This window comes from Pristiophorus japonicus, chromosome 4 (assembly GCF_044704955.1).
Source record: "Pristiophorus japonicus isolate sPriJap1 chromosome 4, sPriJap1.hap1, whole genome shotgun sequence".
Classification (NCBI taxonomy): Eukaryota; Metazoa; Chordata; class Chondrichthyes; family Pristiophoridae; genus Pristiophorus; species Pristiophorus japonicus.
The window spans coordinates 315,998,215-316,021,543 of NC_091980.1; the positions used below are offsets into that span (position 1 = coordinate 315,998,215).

Consider the following 23,329-nt stretch of genomic DNA (forward strand, 5'->3'; position numbering starts at 1 on the left):
GTGGTGGGAGGAGCGGGTGTCAACACATGGAGCCCGGGCAGCGGGTGTTAGAGGGGTGCTCACCCAGGGGGACATGTGGACAGGTAGCGTCCTGGAGGAATGGCGTGTGCATATGTACACTATACACGCGTGTGCGCGCACTCACAGCGCAGTACACACACACACACACACACACACACACACACACACACACACACACACTGCTCACACCACTCACACCACGCACACTGTGTGCATTGTGTGCAGACTGCACGCACAGCCACGCACTGCGCACAACACACAAGGGAGTTAGATATGGCCCTTACGGCTAAAGGGATCAAGGGGTATGGAGCGAAAGCAGGAAAGGGATACTGAGGTGAATGATCAGCCATGATCTTATTGAATGGCGGTGCAGGCTCGAAGGGCCGAATGGCCTACTCCTGCACCTATTTTCTATGTTTCTATGTGCACATTATCCACATGTGCTCACACATGATGTGCGCAGACCGCACGCGCGCACACTCGCACACACTCACTCACTCACTGACGCTCACTCACTCACACACACACGCTCGCACGCACTCCTGCACACACTCGCCACACTCACACTCACACTCACACACACTCTCTCACACTCTCTCACTCACACTCTCTCACTCTCGCACTCTCACACTCTCACACACTCTCTCACACTCTCTCACTCTCACACTCTCACACTCTCACACTCTCTCTCTCTCACACTCTCACACTCTCACACTCTCTCTCTCTCACTCTCTCACTCTCTCACTCTCACACTCTCACACTCTCACACTCTCACACTCTCACACTCTCACACTCTCACACTCGCACACTCGCACACTCGCACACTCGCACTCACACTTACACACTGTATGCATTATTCACACGTGCCCACACTATACGTGCACAGACTACAACACACACACACTACACACACTGCATTATTCACACGTGCCCACACTATACGTGCACAGACTACAACACACACACACTACACACACACTACACACACACGTACACACACACACACACCACACACACTGCATTATTCACACGTGCCCACACTATACGTGCACAGACTACACGCGCGCGCGCACACACAGCTGCCGGGTAGATTTGGTAACCGTGCCTCTGTGTTTAACGGCAGGAGTTGGAAGGACCGCTCCAATGCTGGTCCAGCAGCCTCGCTGAGCTGAGCAGCACGAAAGCCGATCTCGGCAAGCACCTGGTTACCGAAGCAGCAGCCGGATTGCAGGAACGGATCGCGCACCTGGAAAGCCAGTGGGATCACCTGGGCCTGACGGTAAGTTACTGTGCCCATGCGGCGCGTAGGGACGGCACACGGCACAGCTCCGGGGACAGCGACCTGTCCAGTACCTCCGAGAAACCGCCGCTCACTCACTGAGAAAGCGGGAGGGGATGCAAGGGAACGGATATTTAACCGGTACTCTGGTAAGATGGAGAAAGAAAAGGAATCTAGATGGTGCGGTGGGTACCCTGCGCATCGAGCGGTAATCCTGGACCTTCTCCGGCAGCGGGCATGAACTGTGTTGTGGAGCGAAAGGGTTTAATCGAGAAGCCTGGTCTTAGACCATCTCTTGACGTCACTCCTGCCTGATGCTAAGTGCCTCTGTCAGCTTGCAGTAATACCACTAACTGGCTCTATCTGCTTATCCCCCTAGGTGTCCTTGCGAACACTGGAGATAAGTGACCGGCTCGAGCAGTGGATCATGTTCAATACCAAAAGCAAGCGGCTGGGAGATTGGCTCAAGCAGATGGAAGGTCGAGTCTCTCAGAACACTGAGAGTGGCATCGAGGAGATGATCCAGAGACTGCAGAAGGTGAGGAATTCTTTATCTTTGGCCTGTGCTGAGTTAGCTTTTCTTCATTCATTCTCAGGATGTGGCAAGGCATTTATTGCCCATCCCTACTTGCCCCAGGGAAGGTGGTGAGCCGCCGCCTTGAACCGCTGCAGTCCGTGTGGTGAAGGTGCTCCCACAGTGCTGTTAGGGAGGGAGTTCCAGGATTGTGACCCAGCGACGATGAAGGAACGGCCGATATATTTCCAAGTCGGGATGGTGTGTGACTGGAGGTGGTGGTGTTCCCATGCACCTGCTGCCCTTGTCCTTCTATCATCATCATAGGCAGTCCCTCGGAGTCGAGAAAGACTTGCTTCCACACTAAAAGTGAGCTCTCAGGTGACTGAACAGTCCAATATAGGAATTACAGTCTCTGTCACAGGTGGGACAGACAGTGGTTGAGGGAAAGGGAGGGTGGGACAGGTTTGCCGCACGCTCCTTCCGCTGCCTGCGCTTGGTTTCTGCATGATCTCGGCGACGAGACTCGAGGTGCTCGGCGCCCTCCCGGATGCTCTTCCTCCACTTAGGACGGTCTTTGGCCAGGGATTCCCAGGTGTCAGTGGGGATGTTGCATTTTATCAGGGAGGTTTTGAGGGTGTCCTTGAAACGTTTCCTCTGCCCACCTGGGGCTCACTTACCATGTCAGCGCTCCGAGTAGAGCGCTTGCTTTGGGAGTCTTGTGTCGGGCATGCCAACAGTGTGGCCCGCCCAACGGAGCTGGTCGAGTGAGGTCAGTGCTTTGATGTTGGGGATGTTGGCCTGATCGAGAACACTGATGTTGGTGCGTCTGTCCTCCCAGGGGATTTGTAGGATCTTGCGGAGGCAGAACTGGTGGTATTTCTCCAGTGTTTTGAGGTGTCTACTGTATATGTTCCACGTCTCTGAGTCGTGTAGGAGGGCGGTTATCACCACTGCTTGTCCTTCTAGGTGGTAGAGATCAACAGAGCAGACTCAGATAGACAAGAGATAAACATAGAGAGAAAGAACTTGCATTTCTATAGCGCCTTTCACAACCTCAGGATGTCCCAAAGCGCTTTACAGCCAAGGAAGTACTCATGAAGTGTAGTCACTGTTTTTTTTAATGTATTCATTCATGGGATGTGGGATTCGCTGGCAAGGCCGGCATTTATTGCCCATCCCTAATTGCCCCTTGAGAAGGTGGTGGTGAGTCGCCTTCTTGAACCGCTGCAGTCCGTGTGGTGAAGGTGCTCCCACAGTGCTGTTGTTGTAGCAGTTTGTTACAACGGAGCCATTTCAGAGAGCAGTGAAGAGTCAACCACATTGTGGGTCTGGAGTCACATATCGGCCAGACCGGGTAAGGACGGCAGATTTCCCTCCCTGAAGGACATTAGTGAACCGGATGGGTTTTTAACCACAATCCGGTAGTTTCATGGTCACCATTACTGACACTGGCTTTTTATTCCAGATTTATTTAATTAACTGAATTTAAATTCCCCAGCTGCCGTGGTGGGATTTGAACTTGTGTCTCCGGATCATTAGTGCAGGCCTCTGGATTACTGGATCGGTAACATAAGCACTACGTTACCGTACCCCTGCTGTAATGGTACCGGAGATCAGAGGGTTAAATTACGAGGCTTGTGATGTGGTGGGCCTTTGCCTCCTGTGTTAAAAGGATTCGATAAGGTAGATAGAGAGAAGCTATCTCCTCTGGGGTTGGGGGTGGTGGGGGAGGCCAGTAAAGGAGGCACAACTTTAAAATTAGAGCTAGGCTTTTGAGGAGAGAAATCAAGAAAGCACTTCTTCACACAAGGGTCGTGGAAATCGGGAACTGTCTGGCTCAAAACACGGTGAATGCGGGGGGGGGGGTGTTGGGATAGATAGACTTTTCGTTGGGTATCAAAGGATACGGACAAAGGCAGGAAAATGGAGTTGAGGTGAGATCAGCCATGATGTCTGTTATATATTTAACTGCTTGTAACCTGCATCACACCTGACCACCAGAGGGCCCACCTGTTGGAGTCCCCACCTGTTGGAGTCCCCAGGGATCCTAGCATCCCTTGGGAGCACAGTATATAAGCAGGCCACCCACGAGGTACCTGCACTCTGGAGTCTTATTAAAGGAGCTAAGGTCACACTTGCTCACTGTACACTGTACTCAGTCTGACCATTTATTATGAGCGTATCAATTAGCGACGAGGTAACGAACCGCACGAAAATGCAAAGAACAGTCGGTATCCTGGAGAAGTTCTCAGAAGGGGACGATTGGGAAGCCTTCGTGGAGAGACTCGACCAATACTTCGTGGCCAATGAGCTGCAAGAGGACGAGAACGCGACCAAACGAAGGGCGATCCTCCTAACTGTCTGTGGGGCAACAACCTATGGCCTCATGAAGAATCTCCTGGCCCCGGCAAAACCAACAGAGAAATCCTACGAAGAACTGTGTACGCTGGTCCGGGAACACCTAAATCCTAAGCAAAGCGTTTTGATGGCGAGATATCGGTTCTACACGTGTCAACGATCGGAGGGCCAGGAAGTGGCGAGCTATGTCGCCGAACTAAGGTGCCTCGCAGGACATTGTGAGTTTGAGGGATTCCTAGAACAAATGCTCAGAGATTTTTTTGTACTGGGCATTGGACATGAGACAATCCTTCGCAAACTGTTGACTATAGAAACTCCGAATCTGAGTAAAGCCATAACGACAGCCCAGACATTTATGTCCACCAGTGACAACACCAAACAGATCTCGCAGAACAAAGAAGTTTCGGGCAGTACTGTGCATAAAATAACGTCAGTTTTTGAGCAGAAATGTACAGGACAGAATGTACACGCCGGCTGCTGTGGCCTGACCTCAATTGACCCAGAGTCCGTCATCATCTGTTAATGCGAGGCAGTTAACACCCCGTTGGTGCTGCGGGGGTGATCATCGGCCCCATCAATGCCGCTACCGGATTGTGGTTAAAAACCCATCCGGTTCACTAATGTCCTTCAGGGAGGGAAATCTGCCGTCCTTACCCGGTCTGGCCGATATGTGACTCCAGACCCACAATGTGGTTGACTCTTCACTGCCCCCTGAAATGGCTCCGTTGTAACAAACTTCTACGACAACAGCACTGTGGGAGCACCTTCACCACACGGACTGCAGCGATTCAAGAAGGCGGCTCACCACCACCACCTCAAGGGGCAGTTAGGGATGTGTGCAATCAATGGCTGCAGAACAATGGGACACCTCCAACGAATGTGCAGGCGAGCTGCAAACCCTGCAAACTACCGCATTGCAGAGGAAGATCGATCCACAGTGGATCAGACGGAATTGGAAACTCGTACTGAGGAGGCAGAAGTGTACGGGGTACACAGGTTCACGACGAAATGCCCACCAATAATGTTGAAAGTTGAACTGAATGGTATTCCAGTGTTTATGGAGCTGGACACGGGGGCAAGTCAGTCCATAATGAGTAAAATGGCCTTCGACAGGCTGTGGGGAAAAAAGGCACACAGGCCCAAGATCAGCCCCATTCACATCAAACTAAGGACTTACACCAAGGAACTAATCCCTGTAATTGGCAGTGCAGAAGTCAAAGTCTCCTATGATGGAGCAGTACACGAACTCCCGTTGTGGATTGTGCAGAAGCTGGCTGGGGAAAATCCGCTGGTACTGAGATGACTTCCGAGCGCTTTCGTCCATCGACGACACCGCATGTACCCAGGTTCTAAGCAAGTTCCCTTCGTTGTTCGAGCCAGGCATTGGAAGCTTCTCGGGGGTGAAAGTGCAGATCCATTTGGATCCCGGTAGGCGACCCATCCACCACAAGGCACGGGCGGTACCGTACATGATCTGTGAGAAAGTGGAAATTGAGCTGGACAGGCTGCAACGTGAAGGCATCATCACCCCGGTGGAGTTCAACGACTGGGCCAGTCCGATTGTCCCGGTACTCAAGGAGGACGATACGGTTAGAATTTGCGGGACTATGAAGTAACGATTAACCATTTCTCGCTGCAGGACCAGTACCCACTACCCAAGGCAGATGACCTATTTGCGACCCTGGCTGGAGGGAAGACGTTCACCAAGCTGGACCTGACCTTGGCCTACGTGACGCAGGAGCTGGAGGAGTCTTCGAAAGGCCTCACCTGGATCAACACGCACAAAGGTTTGTTTATCTACAACCGGTGCCCGTTCGGGATTCGGTCGGTCGCGGCAATCTTCCAGCGGAACATGGAGAGCCTGCTAAAGTCGGTTCCTTGCACAGTGGTCTACCAGGGCGACATATTGGTTACAGATCGGGAAACCATGGAGCACTTGAAGAGTCTGGAGGAGGTTCTTAGTCGGTTGGATCGCGTGGGGCTCAGGTTGAAATGCTCGAAGTATGTTTTCCTGACACAGGACGTCGAGTTCTTAGAAAGGAGGATCGCAGCAGACGGCATCAAACCCAGCGACGCCAAGAGGGAGGCCATCAAGTACACGCCACGACCACAGAACGTGACGGAGCTGCGGTCATTCCTCGGACTCATCAACTACTTCGGTAATTTCCTACCTGGGTTAAGCACCCTGCTAGAACCCCGACATGTGTTACTGCGCAAGGGAGACGACTGGGTATGGGGGAATTCACAAGAGGCTGCCTTTAAGAAAGCCAGAAATTTATTGTGTTCTAACAAACTGTTTGTCCTGTATAACCCTTGTAAACGATTGGTGTGAGCTTGCGATGCGTCGTCATACGGGGTCGGGTGTGTGTTACAACAGGCTAATGAATCGGGAATTTTGCAACCAGTTGCGTATGCATCCAGGAGTTTGTCCAAGGCCGAAAGGGCCTACAGCAGGATTGAAAAAGAGGCTCTGGTGTGTGTTTACGGGGTAAAAAAATGCACCAGTACTTGTTTGGCCTCAAGTTCGAGCTTGAAACTGACCACAAGCCGTTCATATCGCTATTCTCGGAGAGCAAAGGGATTAATACCAATGCCTCTGCCCGCAACCAAAGATGGGCGTTCACGCTGTTGGCATACAACTATGTAATCCGCCACAGACTGGGCACAGAGAAGTGCGCAGATGCTCTCAGTCGGCTGCCATTGCCCACCCCCGGGGTGGAAATGGCACAGCCAGCGGACTTGCTCATGGTCATGGAGAACGAGAAGTCCCCCGTTACGGCCCGCCAGATCAGGACCTGGACCAGCCAGGATCCTTTACTGCCCCTGGTTTAAAAAACTGTGTCCTCCATGGGAGCTGGTCCAGTGTCCCAGTGGAGATGCAGGAAGCGATTAAGCCATTCCACAGGCGCAAAGATGAGCTGTCCCTGCAGGCGGACTGTCTGTTGTGGGGCAATCGCGTGGTCTTGCCCAAGAAAGGCAGAGATACGTTCATTTGTGAACTGCACAACACCCACCCAGGCATTGTGATGATGAAAGCCATCGCCAGATCCCATGTGTGGTGGCCCGGCATTGACTCAGATTTAGAGTCATGCGTGCGCCAGTGCAACACTTGCTCTCAGCTGAGCAATGCACCCAGAGAGGCACCGCTAAGTTTGGGGTCCTGGCCATCCAAACCGTGGTCGAGGATCCATGCAGACTATGCGGGTCCATTCCTAGGCAAAATGTTTTTGGTTGTCATGGATGCTTACTCAAATTGGATTTAATGTGCGATAATGTCTGTAAGCACATCCACGGCCACCACTGAAAGTCTAGGAGCCATGTTTGCCACGCACGGCCTACCTGATGTCCTAGTCAGCGACAATGGGCCGTGCTTCACCAGTGCTGAATTCAAAGAATTCATGACCCGCAACGGGATCAAACATGTCACATCTGCCCTGTTCAAGCCTGCATCCAATGGCCAGGCAGAACGGGCAGTTCAGACCATCAAGCAAAGCTTGAAATGTGTGTCGGAAGGCTCCCTGCAGACCCGGTTGTCCCGAGTACTGCTCAGCTACCGCACCAGACCCCACTCACTCACTCACCGGGATTCCCCCAGCTGAGCTGCTCATGAAAAGGGCGCTTTAAGCAAGGCTCTCTCTTGTCCACCCTGATCTACATGATCACGTGGAGGACAAGCGGCATCAACAAAGTGTGTACCATGTCCGCACAAACTTGTCACGCGATACTGAGAGCAATGATCCTGTGTTTGTGCTCAATTATGGACATGGTCCCAAATGGCTGACTGGCACGGTCACAACCAAAGAGGGGAGTAGGGTGTTTCAGGTTAAAATGACCAATGGACAAACGCACAGAAAACACTTGGACATAGAAACATAGAAACATAGAAACATAGAAAATAGGTGCAGGAGTAGGCCATTCAGCCCTTCTAGCCTGCACCGCCATTCAATGAGTTCATGGCTGAACATGAAACTTCAGTACCCCCTTCCTGCTTTCTCGCCATAACCCTTGATCCCCCGAGTAGTAAGGACTTCATCTAACTCCCTTTTGAATATATTTAGTGAATTGGCCTCAACTACTTTCTGTGGTAGAGAATTCCACAGGTTCACCACTCTCTGGGTGAAGAAGTTTCTCCTCATCTCGGTCCTAAATGGCTTACCCCTTATCCTCAGACTGTGACCCCTGGTTCTGGACTTCCCCAACATTGGGAACATTCTTTCTGCATCTAATCAAATTGCGGTTCACCAACAGCTACGTACACCACCAACTTTGACCTTCCAACACACACACAAGTAACAACTGACATCACAGTTGACCACGAAACCGAACTCATCAGCCCCAGCAGCCCGGCAAGGCCGGCTGTCCAACAGCGCAGTGAAGAACTGACCAATCCACCCACACCAGCATTTGTACCGAGACTATCGACAAGGGAGCGCAAAGCCCCAGATCGTCTCACCTTGTAAATAAGTGTATTGTTGACTTCACGGGGGAGTGATGTTATGTATTTAACCCCTTGTAACCTGCATCACACCTGTCCACCAGAGGGCCCACCTGTTGGAGTCCCAAGGGATCCCAGCATCCCTTGGGTGTACGGTATATAAGCAGGCCACCCACGAGGTACCTGCACTCTGGAACCTTAATAAAGGAGCTAAGGTCACACTTGATCATTGCACACAGTACTCAGTCTGACCATTTATTATGAGTGTATCAATGTCATTGAATGGGATGGCAGGCTCGAGGGGCTGAATGGCCTCCTCCAATTTCTAATGTTCTCGTGTGATGTAAGGAAAGGGATAAGTTAAATCTGGTAAATGTGTTGAAGCTGAATTGTGAGAGTAGGACAGGGGAGACTGGTGCGAAGTGCAGGGTCAGGACTGATATGGGGGAAATCCTCCCTCACTCAGAGAGCGAGCAGCCCATGGAGCTGATAACAAGCCGTGATGTCGGGGAGACTGTCGGGACCATTACCGGATGGCAGAGTTGGCACGGGGCCGAATGCTCCCCCTCACTCCGTGTGTCTGTCCTGTGAAAGGGGCCTGGGTTTCAGATGGTTCTTTGTGCTTTTGTTGGTAGGATTGTCTGAGGGAAATCGAACTCTGCAACACGAACAAGGTGCAGCTGCAGCAGCTGGGAGAGGAACTGATCAAAGCCAGCAGCACCTCGAAGGCAGCCGAGATCGACAACAAGCTGCACCTCATCAACAGTCACTGGCAACACCTCTTCGAAGTCATTGAGGCCAGGTGAGGAGGAGGGGCGCGTGTGGGGTTAACGGAAGGGCGGGGGTGGGGGGGGGGGGAGGGACAATCGTGAGGATGGGGGTTGGGGTGGGGGAGGGGCGAGTGTGGGGTTAACTGGGCTGGGGGAGGGGAGAGCATGAGGGGCAGGGTGGGGGAGGGACGAGGGGCGAGTGTGGGGTTAACGGAGGGGGAGGAGCGATCATGAGGGACGGGGGGTGGGGGAGGGGGGAGCATGAGGGACGGGGGTGGGGGAGGGGGGGAGCGTGAGGGGCGGTGGTGGGGGAGGGGTGAGGGGCGGGGTGGGGGAGGGGTGAGGGGCGAGTGTGGGGTTAACGGAGGGGGAGGAGCGATCATGAGGGACGGGGGGTGGGGGAGGGGGGAGCATGAGGGACGGGGGTGGGGGAGGGGGGGAGCGTGAGGGGCGGTGGTGGGGGAGGGGTGAGGGGCGGGGTGGGGGAGGGGTGAGGGGCGAGTGTGGGGTTAACGGAGGGGGAGGAGCGATCATGAGGGGCGGGGGTGGGGGAGGGGGGAGCGTGAGGGGTGGGGGAGGGGGAAGCGTGGGGGGGAGCGGGGGAGGGGTGAGCTTGGGAGGGGGGCGGTGGTGGGGGAGGGGTGAGCGTGAGGGGCGGGGGGGTGGGGGAGGGGTGAGCGTGAGGAGGGCGGGAGGGGCGGGAGTGAGGTTAATGGGGTGGGGGCTGGGGCGAGCGTGAGGGGCGGAGGAGGGGGAGGGGCGGGAGTGAGGCTAACGGAGGGGGAGTGGGGGGGGGGGCGAGTGTGTGGTTAACAGGATGGGGGAGGGGGACGGGCGAGCGTGGGGTTAACGGGGAGGGGGAGGGGCGAGCGTGGGGTTAACAGGGAGGGGGAGGGGCGAGCGTGGGTTAATGGGGAGGGGGAGGGGCGAGCGTGGGGTTAACGGGGAGGGGGAGGGGCGAGCGTGGGGTTAACAGGGAGGGGGACGGGCGAGCGTGGGGTTAACGGGGAGGGGGAGGGGCGAGCGTGGGGTTAACAGGGAGGGGGAGGGGCGAGCGTGGGTTAATGGGGCAGGGTAGGGCCGAGCATGGGGTTAACAGGGTGGGGGAGGGGGACTGTGTTTGGAATCTCAAGAGCTGACAAAACAAGATATTGCTTGGAACTGATCAGGAGGTAGTGATGGAAGCTCAGTCTGTATTGGACCATCAGACTGTGAGGGCCAGCAGCTGCTCTGTGGACATAATGGGACCCAATGTCCTCCATCATCATCATCATCATAGGCAGCCCCTCGAAATCGAGGAAGACTTGCTTCCATTCTAAGTGAGTTCTTAGGTGACTGAACAGTCCAATATGAGCGCTACAGTCCCTGTCACAGGTGGGACAGACAGTGGTTGAGGGAAGGGGAGGGTGGGACAGGTTTGCCGCACGCTCCTTCCGCTGCCTGCGCTTGATTTCTGCACGCTCTCGGCGATGAGACTCGAGGTGCTCAGCGCCCTCCCGGATGCACTTCCTCCACTGAGGGCGGTCTTTGGCCAGGGACTCCCAGGTGTCGGTGGGGATGTCGCACTTTATCAGGGAGGCTTTGAGGGTGGTCCCTTGTAACGTTTCCTCTGCCCACCTTTGGCTCGCTTGCCGTGAAGGAGCTCCGAGTAGCTTTGGGAGTCTCGTGTCGGGCCATGCGGACGATGTGGCCCTGCCCAGCGGAGCCGGTCGAGTGCGGGCAGTGCTTCGATGCTGGGGATGTTGGCCCGAGCGAGAACACTGACGTTGGTGCGTCTGTCCTCCCCGGGGATTTGCAGGACCCTCGTAGCATGCAACTGCTTCTTGAGCAATTCCAGAGTTTTTGCCTCCACTACATTAGCCCACCCCGAAGGCCCTACATGTTCGCACACCAGTCTCACCATTCACCCTTCGAACCGCGGCTGTGGTGAAGATGTTTCCACTTGCGGGAGAGTCCAGAACTAGGGGCCATCAATATAAGACTGTCATTAATAAATGCAGTAAGGAATTAAGGAGCAACTTTTTTACCCAGAGAATGGAGAACATCGAGAAGTTGAGGCGAATGGCATTGATGCGTTTAAAAGGGAAACTCGATAAAGAAAGGAAAGAAAGACTTGGATTTATATTTTGAATGAAACCTTCTGAAAGCAGATTCCCCACAGGTTTTGAGTTGTCCATGAGGGTCCAGACGTTCTAGGTCCCGAACTTCATATTGAAGGGTGGAAGATGCCTGTGCGTGAGTTCTCTTAACGTGGGGTGGCCATTGCTCACCGGCTACACACGGGCTTGACCGAGCTCGGTCTTGGTCCAGAGGCAAGGGGGGTCCAAGGCGACTGGAGACCAGGCTCCGATGTGTGGGCCTCGTTGCCTACGGCGAGATGCGGGCCGTAAGCTCGGTGCTGAGCAGCGTTTTGCGGGTTGTGGTGGAGCAGTAGAAAGAAAGAAAGACTTGCACTTCTATAGCGCCTTTCACGACCACCGCATGTCTCAAGGTGCTTTACAGCCAATGAAGTACTTTTTAAATGTAGTCACTGTTGTAATGTGGGAAACGCGGCAGCCAATTTGCGCACAGCAAGCTCCCACACACAGCAATGTGATAATGGCCAGATAATCTGTTTTTGTGATGTTGATTGAGGGATAAATATTGGCCCCAGGACACCGGGGAGAACTCCCCTCTGCTCTTCTTCCAAATACTGTCGTTCCCGGGGATGACATCACGACGTCTGTGCACCACCACGCTCTCCCCGTCACTTACAGGGGAGAGCGTTCGGCACTGTGAAACATCGGCCCGCTGGGTCACCAGGCACACCAGGCCTGGCACCCTGTCGGCGACCCGGCCGAACCCGGGGGCGGGGGGGGGGGGGGGGGGCATAATTGTCCGGCCGATCGAGAAGTCGGCCGGCAAAAATAAAAACATGGCTGCCGCGGCAGTGGGCCCCTCCCCTTGAAGGGCTGCCGCGCTGTCGGGCCGCACACAGACAGGAGACAGTGCACCGCCAGAGAAAGCTGTCGGGGGCACTGCGTGGCGGCTGGTGGTTTTTTTTTAAAGTAAATTTGGGGCGGGTTGCAATGGAGGTGCGGGGTAGCGGCGGGACGCGCTTTGATGACACGCTTGCGGCGGTCAGGCAACAGCAGCGCGGAAATGGGGACAGGCCAAAAAGTCCCCGAGCTGAATTCGGGTCGGGGCGGCCCGTGGACTGCAACGCGGCGACCACTCGATTCCTGGGCCAAACGGCCTACCTCTGCTGTAAAGATTCTGTCATTATTTGTGGAGTGCTTCAGGATGTTTTTCCGTGACGTGCCAAGGTGTCTCTTTATGCCTCTGTGGCGACACCCCGTCTGGGAATTCAGATGGTAAATATTTCCCGAGACCATAGGAACATAAAAAATAGCAGGAGTAGGCCACCTGGCCCCTCGAGCCTGCTCCGCCAGTCAATACGATCGTGGCTGATCTGATCATGGACTCAGCTCCACTTCCCTGCCCGCTCCCCATAACCCTTTACTGCCTTATCGCTCAAAAATCTGTCTATCTCCGCCTTAAATATATTGAATGACCCAACCTCCACAGCTCTCTGGGGCAGAGAATTCCACAGATTTACAACCCTCTGAGAGAAGAATTCCTCATCTCAGTTTTAAATGGGCGGCCTCTTATTCTGAAACTATGTCCCCTAGTTTTAGTTTCCCCTATGACTCTAGATATCCTCTCTGCATCTACCTTGTCGAGCCCCCTCATTATTTTATAGGTTTCGATAAGATCACCTCTCATTCTTCTGAACTTCAGTGAGTAGAAGCCCAACTTACTCAACCGATCCTCATAAGTCAACCCCTCATCTCCGGAACCAACCTAGTGAACCTTCTCTGAGCAGCCTCTAATGCAAGTATATCCTTCCTTAAATACGGAGACCAAAACTGTACGCAGTGCTCCAGGTGTGGCCTCACCAATACCCTGTACAGTTGTATCAGGACTTCTCTGCTTTTATACTCTATCCCCCTTGCAATAAAGGCCAACATTCCATTTGCCTTCCTGATCACTTGCTGTACCTGCATACTAACTTTTTGTGTTTCATGCACAAGGACCCCCAGGTCCCTCTGTACTGCAGCACTTTGCAATTTTTCTCCATTTAAATTATAATTTGCTTTTCTATTTTTTTCTGCCAAAGTGGATAACCTCACATTTTCCCACATTATACTCCATCTGCCAAATTTTTGCCCACTCATTTAGCCTGTCTATATCCCTTTGCAGATTTTTTGTGTCCTCCTCACAACTTGCTTTCCCACCCATCTTTGTATCATCAGCAAACTTGGCTACAATACACTCGGTCTCTTCTTCCAAGTCATTAATATAGATTGTAAATAGTTGAGGCCCCAGCATTGATCCCTGCGGCACCCCACTAGTTACTGTTTGCCGATCGGAAAATGACCCATTTATCCCGACTCTCTGTTTTCTGTTTGTTAGTTAATCCTCTATCCATGCTCGCTTGCCGTGCAGGAGTTCCGAGTAGAGTGCTTGCTACAGGTTTGTGGATGACCTGGCCCACCCAATGCCATTCAGCGCACAGTCAGAGACTGAGCTCCAGGCCATCGTCAACACCTTCACCGAGGCGTATGAAAGCATGGGCCTTACACACCCATATTACAGACTGGGCAAATCCCTGAGTTCCCCAGACTCTATCACTAATAGCTGAGAACGGGATTTAAAGCTAATCATGGTGCACCCCCAGTGTGTCCTTGTGCCATATGGCCTCACTCCGAAGTGACGCGATTTCCCGCTTGTTGTGTGGTTAGAAAATGGACTGACGATTGTTCAGTGGGTGGAGCCCAATAACACACACTGAATGTTGACTGATGATCGGGGGAGTGTCTGACAGACTGCGCTCTAATCCTTTATAAGCATGAAGCCAGACCACAACTGCTTTTCTAACGAGACATCTGTTGCCCTCAGCACCTGGCCTCTAAACCCCCTCATTGGAGACTGGAATGTCACTGTGACTGCTACACTGTCAGCATCTGTTGCAGCCTCCAGCACTGTGGGGCATCACACAGCCTGGACACAGTGCCGGGACACCCAGTCCTGTTATACACACAGTGCCGGGACACTCAGTCCTGTTATACACACAGTGCCGGGACACTCAGTCCTGTTATACACACAGTGCCGGGACACTCAGTCCTGTTATACACACAGTGCCGGGACACTCAGTCCTGTTATACACACAGTGCTGGGACACTCAGTCCTGTTATACACACAGTGCTGGGACACTCAGTCCTGTTATACACACAGTGCTGGGACACTCAGTCCTGTTATACACACAGTGCTGGGACACTCAGTCCTGTTATACACACAGTGCCGGGACACACAGTCCTGTTATACACACAGTGCCGGGACACTCAGTCCTGTTATACACACAGTGCCGAGACACTCAGTCCTGTTATACACACAGTGCCGGGACACTCAGTCCTGTTATACACACAGTGCCGGGACACTCAGTCCTGTTATACACACAGTGCCGGGACACTCAGTCCTGTTATACACACAGTGCCGGGACACTCAGTCCTGTTATGCACACAGTGCCGGGACACTCAGTCCTGTTATGCACACAGTGCCGGGACACTCAGTCCTGTTATACACACAGTCAGTGCTGGGACACTCAGTCCTGTTATACACACAGTGCTGTGACACCCAGTCCTGTTATACACACAGTCAGTGCTGGGACATTCAAACCCTGTTATACACACAGTGCTGGGACACTCAGTCCTGTTATACACACAGTCAGTGCTGGGACACTCAGTCCTGTTATACACACAGTCAGTGCTGGGACATTCAGTCCTGTTATACACACAGTGCTGGGACACTCAGTCCTGTTATACACACAGTGCTGGGACACTCAGTCCTGTTATACACACAATCAGTGCTGGGACACTCAGTCCTGTTATACACACAGTGCTGGGACACTCAGTCCTGTTATACACACAGTGCTGGGACACTCAGTCCTGTTATACACACAGTCAGTGCTGGGACACTCAGTCCTGTTATACACACAGTCAGTGCTGCGACACTCAGTCCTGTTATACACACAGTGCTGGGACACCCAGTCCTGTTATACACACAGTGCTGGGACACTCAGTCCTGTTATACACACAGTCAGTGCTGGGACACTCAGTCCTCTTACACACACAGTGCTGGGACACTCAGTCCTGTTATACGCACAGTCAGTGCTGGGACACTCAGTCCTGTTATACACACAGTGCTGGGACACTCAGTCCTGTTATACACACAGTGCTGGGACACTCAGTCCTGTTATACACACAGTGCTGGGACACTCAGTCCTGTTATACACACAGTCAGTGCTGGGACACTCAGTCCTGTTATACACACAGTGCTGGGACACTCAGTCCTGTTATACACACAGTGCTGGGACACTCAGTCCTGTTATACACACAGTGCTGGGACACTCAGTCCTGTTATACACACAGTCAGTGCTGGGACTGTCGGTCCTGTTATACGCACAGTCAGTGCTGGGACACTCAGTCCTGTTATACACACAGTCAGTGCTGGGACACTCAGTCCTGTTATACACACAGTGCTGGGACACACAGTCCTGTTATACACACAGTGCTGGGACACTCAGTACTGTTATACACACAGTCAGTGCAGGGACACTCAGTCCTGTTATACACACAGTGCTGATACACTCAGTCCTGTTATACGCACAGTGCTGGGACACTCAGTCCTGTTATACACACAGTGCTGGGACACTCAGTCCTGTTATACACACAGTCAGTGCTGGGACACTCAGTCCTGTTATACACACAGTCAGTGCTGGGACACTCAGTCCTGTTACACACACAGTGCTGGGACACTCAGTCCTCTTACACACACAGTGCTGGGACACTCAGTCCTGTTATACGCACAGTCAGTGCTGGGACACTCAGTCCTCTTACACACACAGTGCTGGGACACTCAGTCCTGTTATACGCACAGTCAGTGCTGGGACACTCAGTCCTGTTATACACACAGTGCTGGGACACTCAGTCCTGTTATACACACAGTGCTGGGACACTCAGTCCTGTTATACACACAGTGCTGGGACACTCAGTCCTGTTATACACACAGTCAGTGCTGGGACACTCAGTCCTGTTATACACACAGTCAGTGCTGGGACACTCAGTCCTGTTATACACACAGTGCTGGGACACTCAGTCCTGTTATACACACAGTGCTGGGACACTCAGTCCTGTTATACACACAGTGCTGGGACACTCAGTCCTGTTATACACACAGTCAGTGCTGGGACTGTCGGTCCTGTTATACGCACAGTCAGTGCTGGGACATTCAGTCCTGTTATACACACAGTGCTGGGACACTCAGTCCTGTTATACGCACAGTCAGTGCTGGGACACTCAGTCCTCTTACACACACAGTGCTGGGACACTCAGTCCTGTTATACGCACAGTCAGTGCTGGGACACTCAGTCCTGTTATACACACAGTGCTGGGACACTCAGTCCTGTTATACACACAGTGCTGGGACACTCAGTCCTGTTATACACACAGTGCTGGGACACTCAGTCCTGTTATACACACAGTCAGTGCTGGGACACTCAGTCCTGTTATACACACAGTCAGTGCTGGGACACTCAGTCCTGTTATACACACAGTGCTGGGACACTCAGTCCTGTTATACACACAGTGCTTGGTCACTCAGTCCTGTTATACACACAGTGCTGGGACACTCAGTCCTGTTATACACACAGTCAGTGCTGGGACTGTCGGTCCTGTTATTCGCACAGTCAGTGCTGGGACACTCAGTCCTGTTATACACACAGTGCTGGGACACTCAGTCCTGTTATACACACAGTCAGTGCCGGGACACTCAGTCCTGTTACACACAGTGCTGGGACACTCAGTCCTGTTATACACACAGTCAGTGCTGGGACACTCAGTCCTGTTATACACACAGTGCTGGGACACTCAGTCCTGTTATACGCACAGTGCTGGGACACTCAGTCCTGTTATACAGACAGTGCTGGGACACTCAGTCCTGTTATACACACAGTCAGTGCTGGGACACTCAGTCCTGTTATACACACAGTCAGTGCTGCGACACTCAGTCCTGTTATACACACAGTGCTGGGACACCCAGTCCTGTTATACACACAGTCAGTGCTGGGACACTCAGTCCTGTTATACACACAGTCAGTGCTGGGACACTCAGTCCTGTTATACACACAGTCAGTGCTGGGACACTCAGTCCTGTTATACACACAGTGCTGGGACACTCAGTCCTGTTATACACACAGTCAGTGCCGGGACACTCAGTCCTGTTACACACAGTGCTGGGACACTCAGTCCTGTTATACACACAGTCAGTGCTGGGACACTCAGTCCTGTTATACACACCGTGTTGGGACACTCAGTCCTGTTATACACCCAGTTATTGTTGGGACACTCTGTCCTGTTATACACACAGTCAGTGCTGGGACACTCAGTCCTGTTATACACACAGTCAGTGCTGGGACACTCAGTCCTGTTATACACACAGTGCAGGGACACTCAGTCCTGTTATACACACAGTGCTGGGACACTCAGTCCTGTTACACACAGTGCTGGGACACTCAGTCCTGTTATACACACAGTCAGTGCTGGGACACTCAGTCCTGTTATACACACAGTGCTGGGACACTCAGTCCTGTTATACGCACAGTGCTGGGACACTCAGTCCTGTTATACACACAGTCAGTGCTGGGACACTCAATCCTGTTATACACACAGTCAGTGCTGGGACACTCAATCCTGTTATACACACAGTGCTGGGACACTCAGTCCTGTTATACACACAGTCAGTGCCGGGACACTCAGTCCTGTTACACACAGTGCTGGGACACTCAGTCCTGTTATACACACAGTCAGTGCTGGGACACTCAGTCCTGTTATACACACAGTGCTGGGACACTCAGTCCTGTTATACGCACAGTGCTGGGACACTCAGTCCTGTTATACAGACAGTGCTGGGACACTCAGTCCTGTTATACACACAGTCAGTGCTGGGACACTCAGTCCTGTTATACACACAGTCAGTGCTGCGACACTCAGTCCTGTTATACACACAGTGCTGGGACACCCAGTCCTGTTATACACACAGTCAGTGCTGGGACACCCAGTCCTGTTATACACACAGTCAGTGCTGGGACACTCAGTCCTGTTATACACACAGTCAGTGCTGGGACACTCAGTCCTGTTATACACACAGTCAGTGCTGGGACACTCAGTCCTCTTACACACACAGTGCTGGGACACTCAGTCCTGTTATACGCACAGTCAGTGCTGGGACACTCAGTCCTGTTATACACAGTGCTGGGACACTCAGTCCTGTTATACACACAGTGCTGGGACACTCAGTCCTGTTATACACAGTGCTGGGACACTCAGTCCTGTTATACACACAGTGCTGGGACACTCAGTCCTGTTATACACACAGTCAGTGCTGGGACTGTCGGTCCTGTTATACGCACAGTCAGTGCTGGGACACTCAGTCCTGTTATACACACAGTCAGTGCTGGGACACTCAGTCCTGTTATACACACAGTGCTGGGACACTCAGTCCTGTTATACACACAGTCAGTGCCGGGACACTCAGTCCTGTTACACACAGTGCTGGGACACTCAGTCCTGTTATACACACAGTCAGTGCTGGGACACTCAGTCCTGTTATACACACCGTGTTGGGACACTCAGTCCTGTTATACACCCAGTTATTGTTGGGACACTCTGTCCTGTTATACACCCAGTTATTGTTGGGACACTCTGTCCTGTTATACACACAGTCAGTTTTGGGACACTCAGTCCTGTTATACACACAGTGCTGGGACGCTCAGTCCTATTATACACACACAGTGCTGGGACGCTCAGTCCTGTTATACACACAGTGCTGGGACACTCAGTCCTGTTATACACACAGTCAGATTTGAGACACTCAGTCCTGTTATACACACAGTGCTGGGACGCTCAGTCCTGTTATACACACAGTGCTGGGACACTTAGTCCTGTTATACACACAGTCAGTGTTGAGACACTCAGTCCTGTTATACACACAGTGCCGGGACACTCAGTCCTGTTATGCACACAGTGCTGGGACACTCAGTCCTGTTATACACACAGTGCCGGGACACTCAGTCCTGTTATACACACAGTGCCGGGACACTCAGTCCTGTTATACACACAGTGCCGGGACACTCAGTCCTGTTATACACACAGTGCCGGGACACTCAGTCCTGTTATACACACAGTGCCGGGACACTCAGTCCTGTTATACACACAGTGCCGGGACACTCAGTCCTGTTATACACACAGTGCCGGGACACTCAGTCCTGTTATACACACAGTGCTGGGACACTCAGTCCTGTTATACACACAGTGCTGGGACACTCAGTCCTGTTATACACACAGTCAGTGCTGGGACATTCAGTCCTGTTATACACACAGTCAGTGCTGGGACACTCAGTCCTGTTATACACACAGTGCTGTGACACCCAGTCCTGTTATACACACAGTCAGTGCTGGGACATTCAGTCCTGTTATACACACAGTCAGTGCTGGGACATTCAGTCCTGTTATACACACAGTCAGTGCTGGGACATTCAGTCCTGTTATACAAACAGTGCTGTGACACTCAGTCCTGTTATACACACAGTGCTGGGACACTCAGTCCTGTTATACACACAGTGCTGGGACACTCAGTCCTGTTATACACACCGTGTTGGGACACTCAGTCCTGTTATACACCCAGTTATTGTTGGGACACTCTGTCCTGTTATACACACAGTCAGTGCTGGGACACTCAGTCCTGTTATACACACAGTCAGTGCTGGGACACTCAGTCCTGTTATACACACAGTGCTGGGACACTCAGTCCTGTTATACACACAGTGCTGGGACACTCAGTCCTGTTATACACACAGTGCTGGGACACTCAGTCCTGTTATACACACAGTCAGTGCTGGGACTGTCGGTCCTGTTATACGCACAGTCAGTGCTGGGACACTCAGTCCTGTTATACACACAGTCAGTGCTGGGACACTCAGTCCTGTTATACACACAGTGCTGGGACACTCAGTCCTGTTATACACACAGTCAGTGCCGGGACACTCAGTCCTGTTACACACAGTGCTGGGACACTCAGTCCTGTTATACACACAGTCAGTGCTGGGACACTCAGTCCTGTTATACACACAGTGCTGGGACACTCAGTCCTGTTATACGCACAGTGCTGGGACACTCAGTCCTGTTATACAGACAGTGCTGGGACACTCAGTCCTGTTATACACACAGTCAGTGCTGGGACACTCAGTCCTGTTATACACACAGTCAGTGCTGCGACACTCAGTCCTGTTATACACACAGTGCTGGGACACCCAGTCCTGTTATACACACAGTCAGTGCTGGGACACTCAGTCCTGTTATACACACAGTCAGTGCTGGGACACTCAGTCCTGTTATACACACAGTCAGTGCTGGGACACTCAGTCCTGTTACACACACAGTGCTGGGACACTCAGTCCTCTTACACACACAGTGCTGGGACACTCAGTCCTGTTATACGCACAGTCAGTGCTGGGACACTCAGTCCTGTTATACACAGTGCTGGGACACTCAGTCCTGTTATACACACAGTGCTGGGACACTCAGTCCTGTTATACACAGTGCTGGGACACTCAGTCCTGTTATACACACAGTCAGTGCCGGGACACTCAGTCCTGTTATACACACAGTGCTGGGACACTCAGTCCTGTTATACACACAGTGCTGGGACACTCAGTCCTGTTATACACACAGTGCTGGGACACTCAGTCCTGTTATACACACAGTCAGTGCTGGGACTGTCGGTCCTGTTATACGCACAGTCAGTGCTGGGACACTCAGTCCTGTTATACACACAGTCAGTGCTGGGACACTCAGTCCTGTTATACACACAGTGCTGGGACACTCAGTCCTGTTATACACACAGTCAGTGCCGGGACACTCAGTCCTGTTACACACAGTGCTGGGACACTCTGTCCTGTTATACACCCAGTTATTGTTGGGACACTCTGTCCTGTTATACACACAGTCAGTTTTGGGACACTCAGTCCTGTTATACACACAGTGCTGGGACGCTCAGTCCTATTATACACACACAGTGCTGGGATGCTCAGTCCTGTTATACACACAGTCAGCGCAGGGACACTCAGTCCTGTTAAACACACAGTGCAGGGACACTCAGTCCTGTTATACACACAGTGCTGGGACACTCAGTCCTGTTATACACACAGTCAGATTTGAGACACTCAGTCCTGTTATACACACAGTGCTGGGACGCTCAGTCCTGTTATACACACAGTGCTGGGACACTTAGTCCTGTTATACACACAGTCAGTGTTGAGACACTCAGTCCTGTTATACACACAGTGCCGGGACACTCAGTCCTGTTATGCACACAGTGCTGGGACACTCAGTCCTGTTATACACACAGTGCCGGGACACTCAGTCCTGTTATACACACAGTGCCGGGACACTCAGTCCTGTTATACACACAGTGCCGGGACACTCAGTCCTGTTATACACACAGTGCCGGGACACTCAGTCCTGTTATGCACACAGTGCCGGGACACTCAGTCCTGTTATACACACAGTGCTGGGACACTCAGTCCTGTTATACGCACAGTCAGTGCTGGGACACTCAGTCCTGTTATACACAGTGCTGGGACACTCAGTCCTGTTATACACACAGTGCTGGGACACTCAGTCCTGTTATACACAGTGCTGGGACACTCAGTCCTGTTATACACACAGTGCTGGGACACTCAGTCCTGTTATACACACAGTCAGTGCTGGGACTGTCGGTCCTGTTATACGCACAGTCAGTGCTGGGATACTCAGTCCTGTTATACACACAGTCAGTGCTGGGACACTCAGTCCTGTTATACACACAGTGCTGGGACACTCAGTCCTGTTATACACACAGTCAGTGCCGGGACACTCAGTCCTGTTACACACAGTGCTGGGACACTCAGTCCTGTTATACACACAGTCAGTGCTGGGACACTCAGTCCTGTTATACACACCGTGTTGGGACACTCAGTCCTGTTATACACCCAGTTATTGTTGGGACACTCTGTCCTGTTATACACCCAGTTATTGTTGGGACACTCTGTCCTGTTATACACACAGTCAGTTTTGGGACACTCTGTCCTGTTATACACACAGTCAGTGCTGGGACATTCAGTCCTGTTATACACACAGTCAGCGCAGGGACACTCAGTCCTGTTAAACACACAGTGCAGGGACACTCAGTCCTGTTATACACACAGTGCTGGGACACTCAGTCCTGTTATACACACAGTCAGATTTGAGACACTCAGTCCTGTTATACACACAGTGCTGGGACACTCAGTCCTGTTATACACACAGTGCTGGGACACTCAGTCCTGTTATACACACAGTGCTGGGACACTCAGTCCTGTTATACACACAGTCAGTGCTGGGACTGTCGGTCCTGTTATACGCACAGTCAGTGCTGGGACACTCAGTCCTGTTATACACACAGTCAGTGCTGGGACACTCAGTCCTGTTATACACACAGTGCTGGGACACTCAGTCCTGTTATACACACAGTCAGTGCCGGGACACTCAGTCCTGTTACACACAGTGCTGGGACACTCTGTCCTGTTATACACCCAGTTATTGTTGGGACACTCTGTCCTGTTATACACACAGTCAGTTTTGGGACACTCAGTCCTGTTATACACACAGTGCTGGGACGCTCAGTCCTATTATACACACACAGTGCTGGGATGCTCAGTCCTGTTATACACACAGTCAGCGCAGGGACACTCAGTCCTGTTAAACACACAGTGCAGGGACACTCAGTCCTGTTATACACACAGTGCTGGGACACTCAGTCCTGTTATACACACA

At 52.4% G+C, this 23,329-nt stretch overlaps 1 protein-coding gene across 1 annotated transcript in view; it reads left to right on the forward strand.

The window, feature by feature from the left end:
• The first annotated feature begins 1,171 nt into the window (after positions 1-1,171).
• The window catches only part of LOC139262805 (nesprin-2-like), a 121,016-nt gene continuing 98,858 nt past the window's right edge, over positions 1,172-23,329 (forward strand). The window contains exons 1-3 of the mRNA XM_070877958.1: positions 1,172-1,300; positions 1,680-1,838; positions 9,246-9,412. Of these exons, the coding sequence (XP_070734059.1) occupies positions 1,728-1,838; positions 9,246-9,412 (278 nt within the window). The 5' untranslated portion in view covers positions 1,172-1,300; positions 1,680-1,727. The remainder of the gene's footprint in view (positions 1,301-1,679; positions 1,839-9,245; positions 9,413-23,329) is intronic.